Consider the following 16000-nt stretch of genomic DNA (forward strand, 5'->3'; position numbering starts at 1 on the left):
AAAATCTTCCTCTAAAGAACTTTTGATTTTGTTTATTTAAAATAATTAACTATTTCATATTTGTATGAGTGGTGAAAAACGGATAAATATGAAGTATAAAAAGATTAGATGAATAACCTGTCTTATCTTCGTGATAAGAAGAAAAATATTTTTTTTCTGTTTTGAAACCAATTTTTGGAAATACGAGTTGTAATATATACGTATTATACAGCCTTCGAAAACCAAAAATTTTAGAAAATATAATATTTAAAATATAGAAAGACGAAGAAGTTAATGGAGAATAACGAAAACCACATAAATAAAAGGTCTTAACTAATTAGAGTTTGTCTGGTGGACGTATGTCTATAACTGTATTACTTGACTTGGGCATAATAGGCTACAGATTTTAATAAATTTGTGATCCTAAAATTAATAAGCTTTCTTTTATATATTAGATATCGTGTTACATATTATTGTGTGTAGTATACTATTATATACATTATATCGCACTAGTATTTCTAAAGTGACACAACTCAAAAATCGGTGTTTTCGAGTTATGACTATGGAAGAAATTGGTAAATATATCTTTATGAATCATCAAAACTGTATCAACCTAGCTTCAGAGCTTGTCCGCCAGAGGGCACTTGTGTCACTCTTGCTGCCTTAATGCTATTCCCCCTCCATAGGCAAGAGTGTCACATTTCCAGAAATGCCAGTTTTGGACTTATGTCACTTTAGAAATACTAGTGCCATATATTTTGTTTTTAATCAAGTTCATTCCATACTTATTATGAATTCATTGGCTCATTATTATGAATTCACTGACTGTAAATTTGTATCATTATAATTTACTTCATAAGTAAATAATTTATTTATTTATTTTTGATCACATTTATTATACTTTGCTTGATAAATAATTAATGATTTCAGAATTGTCAGTAGATAATATGATTGCCTTTTGATAAAAAATATTTAATGTATTTATTGAATTTTTCTATCTTGCATGAGATTAATTTTCTACAGAATCGGCTGACAGTGACCTTCTAAGCCAGAGAGAGAACAGCGTAATGCCAACTGTCAGCCCAAGACGACACAGAGAGGCACTCAATATCCTCCCGAACGCAGGTGCTGCCACCTAATAAGGGACTCACTAATTAAAGATTCCACTGGCCCGCAAATTAAACGCCTCCTAGAGCCACTCAAAGGCCTCGGTTTCTGGTCTCTCTCTGTTCGTGTTTTCTACTCATCCGGCTTTGTAGTGTTGTTTCATTATTACAGGGTCTCGGCTCGTAAAAAAGTCTGAATTTCCCTCATATATTTTCATCCTCAACAACATTTAGGGTGAAATAATTTAAATTTTTTTTGTTTATAGTTTATTGGTGACCAGTCGACAAAAAAAAAATTTTTTATTAGCCGAAATGTTGGAACTAATAAGTTATTACTTATTAGTGTTATTCACTGACTGTACATCCAACCAACTTCTTCTCAATTATATATATACATACATCGAAATTCAACTATTGTCCATCATTATGAATTCAAGTACAAAGGGCCAACAACCATGAACCTATTCGATGCAGTACTAAAATATACAACCAGTCAAGACATATTCAACATCTTAAATCCTCATTATATATAATAAAAAATAAATAATAAATATGTAAAAAAATATATATATAATAAAAAATAAGACATAATAAATATGTATTTTTTTAAATTCATCTTTATTATTCTCAATTGTTCAATATTTATAGCGTTGTACCCCTCTCCCCCCATAATCAATTATTAAACAAAAACAAATGTAACTGTTATATTAACCATGTAAGACCAACATGGTATTAAATAAAAAAAATCATCCTTATCTTTATATCAGCTAGCACTCCAACTTCTTCTAATATTCAAGACACACTTGTTAACACTTCGACATCTATCATCAATTACTTTCCTATCCACTCTTTAGTTGTTACTCACTTTGGAGTATATAATTTTATATTTTATTTCTTTAATGGCGTAATTTTAGTTACATATTTAATTGCCTAGATATAATTTCATTTACCACTTTTTCATCACATTATTTTAAATAATTTCCATTCTGAATATATATTTACTAACTAGATTTAATTAGATACTGGGTACGTCATTGCTAATTTACTGAAGACATCTACTACCGTGACTCACTTGTAGTGAACGAGTCCATTTGTAGATCACTAAGTGGCGCTTCTGCAGTGGGGATTTCTTTTTCTGAGTGGGCAGCTTCTTCCTGTATCTCCTGCGTTGGGTGCCGGTCTTATTTAGTGCTTAGGCATACTTCACAACTACCTATGGTGTCTTGGATGGTGCGCTTCATTCCCCAACAAAAGTATCGGCAACGCAACGTCTGTAGAGTCTCATTAAGATGATTCGTCTTAAGACTCGTATACTCGTACAGTCTCTATGATTCGTCTTACCCTGGTGATAGTGTTGCAAATTTCACTTCATTTTAGCGTTCCGGTTTTTCCGAACTGTTTCCACCTTCGTCGTACACCGTATAAATTTCCGGTCTATACCGATTTTTTCCACCCGTCAGAGACGCTGAATCTTGTCCTAAAGAACTGCATTACCTATATACAAGTGCTAAGTCTGTCCCGGTTTAGATGCATCTTTCAATGCTCTGCAAATATTCTTTGACACCTGGTGAGGACCACACCTGCCATATTTCCTGTGCTCTGTTTTCATTAACCCTGAAGTCTTGGTTTTGCAGATGATCTGGCGGCGTTTGCTGTTAGTGATATCTTCTAGCTCTCCCATTTCCGTCGGTCTACTTGCAGTCGAATCTTCGTCTTCGGATGTATCTACCCTGTTCTCGGTGTTCGGCATTTCTCATTGTTCTTCTTCCCCTGGAGTTCACTCTCTTAGGAACTATCCCCAGCCTCCAGATGGTTCACCTTGCTCATCCTCGATTGCAGTGCATCATTATCGCCCTCGAAAGCCAGTCCTCGACCACGTTGTCCTACCCGGGCTTAAACGCAATTTCCATGTTGTACTGGCTGAGAATCTCCTTCCATCTGGTGATCCGTGCAGATGTCTTCTTCAGTTTACAGACCCACTGCAGCGGTCTATGGTCGGTGTGTACCCGAAAATATATGGCCGGAAGTGTTCCACTGCCACACCATTCCCATCGCAGTTTTCCCCTCCCTTCACTCTTATTATAGGCAGGCCGCCATGCTTCTCTCGTACATCCTACGTATCTCTCGTATAGTCATTCTCCTTAAATTCCTTGTACTTTCCCTCCTTGCTCCTCATCGCCATATTTGAAGCATCTTGGGCGCAGGCAATGCGCCACTAAACGCCCAATCTTTCCACAACCGTGACACTTCCGGTCCTCCCGCCGACCATTGTTTCTGAGTTTCACTTGGCTCCTTCTCTTTTCTTGGTACCTAGTTCTGCCCTCTCCGCGTTCTCCCCTTCTGCAAGGGTTGGATATGTTTCTTGACGGTTGATGTTCTATTCGGGTCCACCCCGGGGCCCATCTCTCTAGCACTTGTATCAAAAAGATCTTGAGCACATTCCACAAACAAGCCCTCTCTAGGAAATCCCTCCTTCTTCCCCAGCTCTTTTGCCAATTGAACCTTTAGTACCATGGATAGGAATTGCATTCGACCCTGTATCTGGATTGTTTCCATCATCTCGCTGAGCTTATCTACGATTCTGTTTTAGCGTGCCAGGAGTTCCGCGGCATACTGCCCATTAGGTTTTTTTGCCCCGGTAAACTGTTCGAGGTCAGAAGTGGACTTCCTCAAGTCTTGTACAATGGTAGCCTTACTTATCTGACTTTTCAAACTGACAATTATAGCGAGTAGGTTGGTCGATGTATGACATGTCTCAATTTCACAAGAGGAAAGCATAAAACAAAAAAGGCAGTCCTTCGGAAGAGGAGTCTTTAAGACAGTTAAAATATTTAAAAAGCCCCTGAAACTGGAAAACGACGTGAATATTCAATACCAATTTATTTTTTCTAAATGAGATGCTCACTTCATATAAATTTTAAAATATTTATTTAAAAAAAAAAAAAAGAATATATTTGCCATTTTTAGAAAACTCCTCTATGGTTTGTTGGCTTATTTTCTCGTAAATTACCATAAATAACTCATCTAAAAATAATTGTAATTGTTCCCTTTAAAAAGCGAAAGGTCATGTAATATAATGATATAAACATCACTAACCAATTACAGGCCAATAGCAAAAATTTGTTTTCCAGAGTTTGCTGTGGTGTAAATCAAACGAGAAGAAAGATATTTTTCTTCTGGGATTCAGAGAAATTGTTTTCTTTTTTCTCTTCAATTCAAAGTTATGATGCACATAACTTCAAGAAGTGGTTCCCTGGCAAGGGATGGGAGGCAGGAGAGAGGAGAATAATGAGAGAGAACCATGCCTTACACCTGAGTGAGTTTACTCCGAATTTTCCTTCTTACTCAACCGAATTTCGATCTTCAAACATATCCATTAGAGTCATATATTTGCACTCTTTATGACCCATATTCAAAGTTATAAAACTAACCTAATTTACGATACAACCATGTAAATTATACTATATATTCTTGAAATGTTTTCTCTTCACCATTCTCTACAACCAAGTAAATTGTTCACTAGATTATTTTTTCACTTTGAGTCGATTTTGTTTCAATTATGTTACTATACAGTCTACTCGTAATTACTCAAACAGCACAGTCTGAAGTCAAGAAGCGCCTGGGTGCAAGTCGAAGGTGCACTTCATATAGTAATACAATTTTGTAATTTTTCTGTTAATCTTCTTAGACAAAATCTTTTGTTTTAATTACTGTGAGTTCCACTTTCGTTTCTTTCGATATTGGAAAAAAGTAAGCAACATTGTGCAACAAGGTAAACAAATATTTTATACATACTAGAAAAATTGCATAACCTTTAATACAAAACTCGAATTAACAAATATTATTTTTATTTCCTAGTTATATTAATGTTTATATGTATATTAACTTTTATTTGTATATCTAAAAACTTAAAAATATCAGTGCATTCAGCAGTTTCCAAAAAAAGGGTTATATTACTCGAGTTATTAGAAATCAACATCACGATCTAAAGACGAATTAGCATTGCACAGATTTATTTTACACAATAAGATTTTAATGTTTTAGATTAATTTTATTTGAATCCTTCATATAGTATGTCCTCTATAAAAAGAAGTTCATATTTTAGTCCTTAGAAGACATGAAGGAAAAGTAAGTGTTTCTGTTACCTTCTAAAATCACCTCTGCTGACTAAATCTGGAAAAATGAGAGTAGAGATCCTGTTTATGCATGAGTTAGCAGGCTTCCCAACATTACACATCAAATATTAAACAGCGCTGCCTTCTTGATGGAGGATGTTTTTGTAAATTTATATTAAAAAAATAAAAACATGGTACAGTTTTTTTACCTTCCCGTACATTTTAAGGTATGACGTCATCTCGTCTTCAGAATTGATGATTAAACGTTATGTGTTAATATTTTAAGTTGTTTTCATAGCATAAACAAAGTTTATTATTTAGGTGTGGAGATGCAAAAGAGAATAAATTCAATTTTCTTTATTTATATTTTTATATTATTTTCCACACTATTTACCCTCTTTGATGTGGTACAAGCTTAAACCCTTAAAACGCACTGAATCCAATCTAATTTTACGTTCAAAGTTAGGATTGAGATTGAAATTTCAACAATAAAAGAGTGCATAATATTTCACCAAATGCGTATATATTTTTTAAATATTTCAATGATAAAGCCATACAGAAAAATGAACTCGCAAGATGGTTCAAGATTACCTTATTTATAACCCTCTTCCTTGTCATTTCTGACATACAGGGAGGTCATCTACACGGCACCATCCACTTCTGTGGTGGGAGGTCATGTTTTTATTATGTGGCTCCCCTTGAGAAAATTTGACCCCCTAGGCCGGATTCGAACCACCACCGCTTCAGTTCCGAGGTTGCAATGACCTACGATTCAACTCCCTCAGCTACAGGCCGCCTTTATGAACCAAGATGTGTCTCACAGATTTGGATGATACTTTCTCAGGTAAATCTAGGCCCCAAAATATTTTAGTTCTGTTAATACTAGAGGCCAATGCGTCCCAGGAGTACCAGAAAAAAATCAATAAGTTGTGTAAAATGCAGATATTAATTTATTTCTGGTTCCAATGAGGTAAAAACATTATTTTTTGTCCAAAAAATCTATTTCGCATGGCAAAAATATAAAGCATCAAAATTTTTATGTACTAACCTCGCAAAGAATATCAAAATTCATGGGAGAAAACGACAGTTTTTTTTTTTTTTTAAACAGTTCATATGTTTATTCCACGCCCAAAAAAACAGTTTATTCCTAATTTTCATGAAAATAGAAAAACAGAAAGAACTATACTTGTTAATAGTTTTTAAAAAATCATTAAAATAGCTATTGCTTGGAAAAAAGTAAATTGAGCTATAATCGAGCTCAGATTTAAATTTTGCACCCCGAAATTCTCTTTCTTTTGATACCCTATTTGTCAACATCCATCGCTCCTAAGAGCCGGAAAAGAGATTGATAACACTGTAATATGTAAATAATAAAAGAAAGATGAACGTTTCGCCCCACGGCAAAAAAAGGTAAAAACACTTAAATGATTAAATGATAAATTTATAAGATGTGCAATGACACGTAAAAATTAAATAAAAATAATGAAAAGCTATGAACAATTAATGGAAACGGAAATAATAACAGATAAACAGAAGAAATATAAATTAAAGTACAAACAAAGAGATGGAAAAAGGGGGATAAGAATGAGATCAACGTACCTTACAGATTCCAAGTCAGAGCCAAAGTAAACGTTGGACAGAATGTGCAGAGGAGTGAGGATTGACAGTAAAAGTACGTTACATTTGAAAATAATTTTAATGCAAACTGTATAGAAAATTAAAGAAAATAGCCAAACATTAAATAATAATATACATAATAGGGGGAAGAAATTATATATTAGAAACATTAATAATAATAAAGTAATTAATGTAAGTATAATAAAGTTGGAAGTAGCATATGAATATAAATTAAATACAAGACATATAAATACAAAATAAAAAGAATGGATAGTAAATATAAAATATAATATAATAAAATTAAGTATGGGATGAGAATCAACAAACAAAACCAGATAAAATACATTTATAAGGGGATTTTATAAGTTTTAAGATGTGTATATCAGGGAGATGTTTTCTTTAATTTTCTATACTGTTTGCATTAAAATTATTTAATTATTTTATGTAATGTACTTAACTGTCAATCCCCACTCTTCTCTATACATCCTGTCCAACGTTCACTTTGGCTCTGACTTCAAATCTGTAAGGTACATTAACTTCATTCTTATTCCCCTTTTTCCATCTCTTACTGTACTTTATTTTATATTTCATCTTTTTATTTTTATTATATCTGCTTCCATTAATTGTCAATAACATTTTATTATTATCTTTTTAATTTTTCATTTATGCTTACATCATTTAAATGTTTATATCTTTATTAGACCTGATGAAGCCCTGCAACGCGGGGCGAAACGTTGGCTCAATATGAACAGTTTAATCACTATTTGAGTTTTTCTTTGACCGCACCCGCGATCTCCCAGTAATATATAAATGTACGATACGATAAAACGTACTAATTATTTTCATTTAATTAACTGTAATGGATCCAGATATTTAAAATTGTACTCCGCTTTTAGACCAATATAGTCAGACTTCTTCATGAAATGAAACTGATTAATAATTTCTCCTTTAATTATCAATATTTAAAATTAATGGCAAAGTCTCTTGTCCAACTTTGTAAGTCTTGTATAAGCTGAAATGCTCATAACTTTATGCAGAGCTTATATTGACGAAAATGGCTTTCACAGAGTTTGAATTATCTATCTGTATAAAGTTTATAGATTATCGATTGAATAATTAACTTTTCGTAGGTTGTACTTCATGTACTAAAAACAAAATTTAATAATTAAAAAATAAAGAAATCAAGTTACAATGGATGAATGTATTTTTTTTTTAAATTTCATTATTGAAATTTACAACTGTATTGTACATAATTCATTTATTAAATATGATCTTAGTTAAAATGGAGTCTAACAGGCGTATAGAGCAACAACCCATTGGTAGCACTCTAATGACATTTTACATTACCTGGCCTCGTGGCCATCTTCTTTTCAGGCACCTCGAAGGATTGTCAGGAATGTCAGAGGATGCGAGGTAAGAAACTAGGAGGTTTGAGTGGTTAGGGAGTTTATAATGGAAGGAGTGATATCTGTTTCGGGCTAGATCGGTTACATAGGTAACATTAAGGTCTTTTATATGATTTTATTTGTGACGAAGTAAGGAGCATTGAGGATTTTACGAAAGATTTTGGATTGTAAGGAGAGGAATACGAAGGTTTAGTGGAGCCCCAAAGCTAACTCCATATGTCCAGATTGGCCTTATTACAGTCAGGTAGATCAGTCTTTTGTAATGTGTTGGAAGTTTAGACCGTTTGTCTAGTAAGTGCTGTAATAGTCGAAATCGACGTGCAGTTTCCTGTATTTTCAGTATCGTGTGAGGATTCCAGGCTAGTCATTTGTCCAAATGTAGTCCAAGGTACCAGATCTGTTCGACAGGGGTAAGAGTGACATTATTAAATGAAACTGTAGGACAGTGGGTAGGTTTACGACGAAGGGTAAAGGTGATTTGATGGGATTTATGTTAATCCTCCGATTGCGACACCATTCTTCGAGGGCTGTGATATGGGATTGGAGAGTTTGGGATACAATTAATGGGTTATTATTAACTGCGAGCGCACATGTGTCATCGGCATACGTGGTGAGGATATTGTTAGGATTTGTTGGTATGTTAGTTGTATACACGGTGTAGAGGATGGGACCAAGGAAACTACCTTGAGGAACACCAGCGGACTGAGAATAGAGGGATGAATAGGAACCATTGTGGTTTATTTGGAATAATCTATCAATGAGAAAGGAATGAATGATGAGAAAGTATGTAGGAGGTAGGAATTTACGGAGTTTGTAAAGCAGTCCCGGGTGCCAGACTCGATCAAAAGCCTGCTCTACATCGAAAAAGACTCCCGCGCAGTACATTCCGCGCTCCAAAGAAGACGAGATTATGTCCACACCACACGATGGCATTGTTGGATAGTGGAGTGGGATGTTCGGAACGTATCTAAATTAATTTATTTATTCGACATTGCATTGCCATTCGGCAACTGGCCAATTCACCTTATGTAAGAATTATTTCCACGGGGCAGCTAGTATATTTATTAAATCTTATTTAGTCTTCGATAAATGTTTTTGTCGATTTACTTTATTTTTATTATTAATTTTTGTACGAACGTGCTCATTTATCAGTATTACTTATTGACTAGCTTGCGGGATATTGTATTACTTATGAATAAATAAAAAAAAATTACGTTTTAATAATACATGATGGAACATTAAAGGCTCGACCACCTAGAGGCCAGTTGTCACGGCAGAAAGCGGTTTCCGACCGTAGCGGTCAGGCGGTCTAGTTGTATCATCTTTGCAAGACAGAACGCAGTCTCCAGCCGACGGTCAGTTTTGACGGTCCTACCACTGTCTATGTCTGCGACTAAAATAACTGCCAAACGAACGTATTCATTGAATCTGTACGTAAATACTAGTATCTATATGATAGTTCCTACGAAGTGCGTTAAAGAAGGCTGAAGCATATCACTTTGACTAAGGGAAGCTAATTAGATTAACTCCTTTACTAAACATCGTCTTTTTTTTCTTTTCTTTTTTTTGCTGCCATCATGTTGGCAAAGATATTAGAAATAGGAATAGTTCTCAGTCCAACTAGCTCATAATACGCAGAATAAACACGAACGACTGGACCGATCAAGACATCACGTTCTATATTGCCGAGCCATAAGACCTTTGTGGATGATTTTATTTATGACAAAGGATCATTGAGAACTTTACGACCGATTGTAAGGATTAGATATGGAAGAAATTCGATGGTTTAGTGGAGCCATCCTTATATCCTTATGCCCCGATAAACATGTAGATAAGTTTTTGTAATAGATTCAAAGCTTTGACCGTTTTCATTGTGTTGTAAACAGTCTGAATTCACGTGCATTTTCGTTTCTTTGCGATCTTGTATGAGAATTCCAAGTTAGTCGTTTGTCCATACTTAATCCAAAGTAACGTTCAAGAATTAGTCATTGTAAAATAAAAATAACTAAGAAGAAAAATGAAAAAAATTGATTTATCTGACAGGAAATGCCGAATCTGTCTCAATACTCAAGGTAATCAGTTTGAACAACATTTAATATCAATGTTAATATTCATAGTTCATTAATAAAGTTGTTAGAACACATGACCGAAGAATTATATCTAAAGAATTCATAACAATGAAAATTTTTAGACATAAATATCTTTTAAACAAAGACAAATACCTTTATAGGAGATTTTTTTTCGTTTTGAGATCTCTAATTCATATTTACAGTTCGGACTGGTAACCCTAAAAAACTCGGTATAAGCTAGACCCTTTAATATGCGTATTCGTGATGTGTAAAGTATAAATGGTTTTAACATACAAAATGTTTAAAGTATTGGATTAAGAGCAGCCTAATTCAAAGTCCATGTTATACGTTAAATACAGAGAAGCTTCAAGCGGATTTTCAATTGTCACTAGTAATCTTAAAGAGATAATAAAATTACCAACAGACTCGTCACATCATCTTTCCTCCTTACTTTTTCCTTGTTTCCTCCCCTTTTTCTTTCTATTATAGTACAAGAGCTCAAGAGGAGAAAAAAGGCAGTTATTTCACCCCAATTATTGATTACATAAGTGAAAACTAAGTATAATTACTAGTCAAAATTAATGAGTCTGCCAAGTATAGGTAGGAGGAATAAAAAATGGCGGATTTTTCAAAACTTTGAAAATGATTTCATTTTTTATTCCGAGCTCTATATCTTTTAAACTACCAAGAACAATAAAAAATCGAAGAGATCATCATTTAAAGTAGAATAAATTTGCTAAAATGTAAACCCTAATAGAGCTATTTACGTTCAATAGTTCTCCAGATATAGCTCTTTAAAAAGCAACATTTCATAAAAATGTTACATGGAATGTACTGAAAGATCAGTAGTTAGTTGATTTATTATGAAAAATGTATATCTCAAAAACCATTTGACATACAAATGTCTATTAGCACTTAAATTAAAGCTAGTTTAATGAGCTATAATGTAGTTAATGACATTTATTTTCGTAGGAGTAGTAGTTTTCATGAAATTTTCCAAAATAAATTGATTTAAAGTTGTTCGAACAAATTTTTATTAGCCAAATTTATATTCATATGTGAATATCATAAAAACTTTTACCCCTACGAGGATAAGTGTCATAAACTACCTTATAGTTAGTTAAATTTCTTTTATTTTGAGTGTTGGCAGACATATGTGCGTTTTATGGGTCTAGAGATATATTTTTTCAAAAATCCAACATTTTATACGAACAACAAGAAATTAACATTTTGTGAGTTTATCATGTCAAAATAAACACTATTATTATTATATTTTATATTAAATTTAACTAGCTTTAATATGAGCGCTGACAGACATCTGTACGTCCAATGGTTTCTGAAATAAAGTTTCTCATAAATCAAACTTATTGTCCAAACAACTATAAATAAATTTATTTTAGCAAATATCATGAAAACTACTATTCCTACAAAGGTAAAGTTTATAAACTACTTTGTAGTACAATTATTTAATTTGAGGCTCTTGTACTATTACTTTAGTATTCTTTTTATCCATAACTTTATAAGAGTTTTAAGCTCGTAGCTAGAACACGAACTACGAGCAACTAATCTTTTAATACGACAATAGGCAAAATGGAGTGGAGCTTAACACAACTTATTCACTTTAACATGTTAAATTAAAGATCATGAATACCCTTATTATATGTTTTTAGACCTTGAATTTTTTTTTTTTTACATGTTACGAAGATGAATGACTTAATTGATATAATTAGTTTTATCAGTGAATATAATTCATGTTTTAATCTTTGCAAAAAACTTATAATTATCATTATAAATGGAAAACTTACTGAAATCTGATTCAAAAAAGAGTAAGAATAGAACGTTGAAGGCAAAAGAAATTTCAGGAGAACTTTGTAATAGAAATATTTTTAAAAAGCCTCCGGATTTTCGAATGAAAATACTTTTTATAACAAGAGTTTTTCCTGAATGGAGCCAGCAGCTGCCTTCAGCCTATCGAAGTTTCTCTGTGTGCATTTCTTTGGAAATACGGAACTTTCTTTCTAAACCTTTAAATTTGGTAACTCGTTAAAAATTAAATATTAAAAAAAAATTAATACCTCAGAAAAATTGATTAAGAAGCAATGACTGATGCAGAAGATTGATGATAAACTTGATATGAAATTCAGCCCAATAAAATCTGATTTTATAAAAGTGGTTAATATTTTGATAAACTATATAAGCTGTTAATTTTGAAAGTGGCAGCCCATTTATGTTCGTATCCGAGGTATTGAAGCCTTTGCATTGATATTTTATTTACTGCTTTTACATAAAAATATACGTATATTAAATCTCATGTTAGGTCTTAACGGAATGATATAAGCATATAGAGAAACCACCCATTGATAGCACTCTAATAATATTTCTACACCATATGATCCCGAGGCCATCTTCTTTTCAGGCGCCTCAGAGGATAAGAATCAAGGTTAGAAACTTGAGGGTTTTGATGGTTAGGGAGTTATAATGGAAGGAATGATATCGGGTTCGGGCTAGATCGGTTACATATGAAACATTAAGGTCTTTATGGATTATCTTATTTGTGAAAAAGTAAGGAGCATTCAGGATTTTGGATTGTAAGGCTTGGATACGAGAGGTATTCGAAGGTTTAGTGGAGCCCCAAAGCTCAACTCCGTATGTCCAGATAGGTCTTATTGCAGTCATGTAGATCTTTCTTTTGTAATAAATTCAATTTCAAGGTAGCGGGTCTGTTCTAACAGGGATAAGAGCAACTTATCCCTTAGTGTCCTTAATAAAGGACACTATAGGCCAGTCAGTAGGCTTACGACGAAGGGTAAAGGTGATTTGATGGTATTTGTTGGGATTTATTTTGATCCTCCAATTTCGAAAACATTCTTCATGTGTGCTGTGGGATTAGAGAGTTTGGGGTGCAATTAAAGGGTTATTATTGACTGCAACCACACATGTGGCATTCGTACATGACATCGTAAGTGGTGAGGATAGTGTTAGGATTGGTTGGGATGTCACCTGTACATGCATTGAATCAAGATTATTTCAGAAAGAATATGATGAATGGATTTACGATACTTTCAGAATCAATGATGTGACGTTTTCAAGTATTTTTAAAACATAAGTCCATAGAAAAACTGAATTTCCATTAGAATACAAATAAACGCACACATATTTATATTACAAAATCACAAAAATATTAGTCTTCTATGAATATTGAAGTTGTGTGATAAAAAAAGAATATTATATGCCAATAACAATTTCTGGCCCACTGTATTTTTTGTCCTGTTTTCGCTATCTTTTACCTAGGTTGCTCATCAATTTTTTTTCTAAAGTGAGATACTATTTCAAACACTTGGAATATTTTTTATTGTTGATTTTATTTATATTTTTTAATGGTGATATTTATGGTGATAGTGGTAATAACAACGCGGTAATTAAAAACTCAAATCCACACATTCTGGGCTTAAATGGTGAACAGTCATTACTTAATTTTTTTTAATATATACTGCATTAAATACTTAAAGAATTTAATTAATTAAATATAATTATTTATTTAATAAATCTGATCTTTCAATTTCTGATGGTGTATCAAGCTTTCAACGAAGCATAGAAAAATATTTTAATTGTTCTATTAAACCTGGCGACTGCCCTACAGTATACTTTAATAATGTTGCTCTTACCCCTGTAGAACAGATCCACTACCTTAGACTACATCTAGACGTACGACTTACTTGGAATTCTCACACAAGACTGAAAAGACAGAAACTAGACACCGATTCCGATTATTACAGCACTTACAAGATAAACGGTCTAAACATTCAATTCACTACAAAAGACTGACCTACATGACTGTAATAAGGCCTATCTGGACATACGGAGCTGGGCTTTGGGGCTCCACTAAACCTTCGAATTCCAATTGTATCCAATCCTTACAATCCAAAATCCTTCGTAAAATTCTCAATGCTCCTTACTTTGTCACAAATAAAATCTTACATGTAGTAGACCTTAATGTTCCATATGTAACCGATCTAGACCGAACCACATATCATTCCTTCCATTATAAACTCCCTAACCATCCAAACCCACTGGTTTCTAACCTTGTTTCCTCATCCATTTCTGACAATACTTCAGGGTGCCGGAAAAGAAAAGATCTTCTAATGTAAAAACGTTATTAGAGTGCTACTAATGTGTAGTTTCTCTTCACGCTTGTATCACTATAATAAACTTATTAATAATCATTATAAACTTACAGCAAATTTATTAAATGTATTATTATATACTGTTGTAAATCCCTGTAAAGATATAAAAAAAATGCTTCTATAATAATATGTATTCTTACCCTTATCAATGAAAAAGTAATTTCAATCGAAATCCATACCGAAAAACTCTAAATGACAAAATTCCTTAGCAAGTTTTTTTAATTTATCCAGTAAAACAGTACACTTTCTGTTATTATTTCTACTTTAGAGAATGATTCGGAGTAAAAACTTTTTTTTTTATGTGCTATAATCTAATCAAAATTAGCTCAAAAAATACAAATAAATAAATATATAATATTTTAAACAATACAAAACATTTTTTACTGCATTCATTTACAGAAAGTCTGTTTCACCAACTACATCACGGAGCATGAAGGAGACGAATCTGAAATCAAATTATGTAAAAGAATTTTTTAAAAAACAACAAATTAAATGATTATAAAATACAGTTTTGTCATTTCTTTACTTTCACATAGGCTACCTACCCATTTTGTTTAATATTATATTAATATTTTTGGAAATAGATAAACGAGTTCAAAGCATACCTTCTTTTTTACGTTTGGTCTCATCAGTAAGAATGCTTCCTTGACCCATGAGCCATTCTCTGTTTCTGTTCATTTCAGTGATCCATCTTTCTGAAAAGAAAAAATATTTATAATATATCTTCTTAAATAATAATACCCACAATTATCATTATTTTACTTAAGCCCTGTAAGTATTATAGTACTAATATCAATTAAATAAATACTAGAGTAACATAACTTACGAGAGATGGTATAGCAAATGTTGATAAATATCAGATTGGTGTAGATTCCTTGTTTTACTATAATTATCATTGTTTGAATAAATTGTACGAATTACATAAAAAAAAAGAATATATCTCCATTTATTTATAATTTTATGTATGAATTTAGTTGAAGTTTTCCTACAATAAAATTAATGAAAATCTAAAGTGATCAATTAGAGATTAGGGAACTGTTTGTTATTTTATTGCATATATTTTAAATAGTAATTTATACACTTTTTTATGTGTATTTATTACTTTTTTATATCTATTTATTATTTTTTATGTATATTTATCTATATTTTTATCAATTGCATGTAGGTGGTGATTGAGTTTTTTTTCTTTTTTTGAGAGAGATTTTCGTGAAATTAACTAGTACTTACGTGCGAAAATTCGATAAATGTTTACTTGTATATATTGTTATTTTATTTAAAACATTTATCATTCATATCTTATATTTTAGTTTTATTTCATATTTGTTAGAAAGAGGTATTGGTTTTTGAGAGGAAATATAATTAAATATGTAGATAAATAATGGAAGAACAAGAAGGAAAAAAGGATAAAAAAAAAGCTTGAAAAAAAAATGAAAATATAGAAAGAAAAATAAAAGTATATAAATCATAAAAGTCTCTCTCTCTCTCTCTCTCTCTCTCTCTCTCTCTCTCTCTCTCTCTCTCTCT

At 32.4% G+C, this 16000-nt stretch overlaps 1 protein-coding gene across 2 annotated transcripts in view; it reads right to left on the minus strand.

Moving 5' to 3' along the window:
* Window positions 1–14810: 14810 nt before the first annotated feature.
* The window catches only part of LOC106688086 (retinol-binding protein pinta), an 18341-nt gene continuing 17151 nt past the window's right edge, over window positions 14811–16000 (minus strand). For both annotated transcript variants that reach the window (XM_014432379.2, XM_014432378.3), the window contains exons 7-8: window positions 15082–15171; window positions 14811–14921 (exon numbers count right to left, since the gene is read on the minus strand). In XM_014432379.2, the coding sequence (XP_014287865.1) occupies window positions 14893–14921; window positions 15082–15171 (119 nt within the window). In that variant the 3' untranslated portion in view covers window positions 14811–14892. The remainder of the gene's footprint in view (window positions 14922–15081; window positions 15172–16000) is intronic.

Source organism: Halyomorpha halys, unplaced genomic scaffold, assembly GCF_000696795.3.
Source record: "Halyomorpha halys isolate HHAL.00 unplaced genomic scaffold, Hhal_1.1 Scaffold1051.1, whole genome shotgun sequence".
Taxonomy (NCBI): Eukaryota; Metazoa; Arthropoda; class Insecta; order Hemiptera; family Pentatomidae; genus Halyomorpha; species Halyomorpha halys.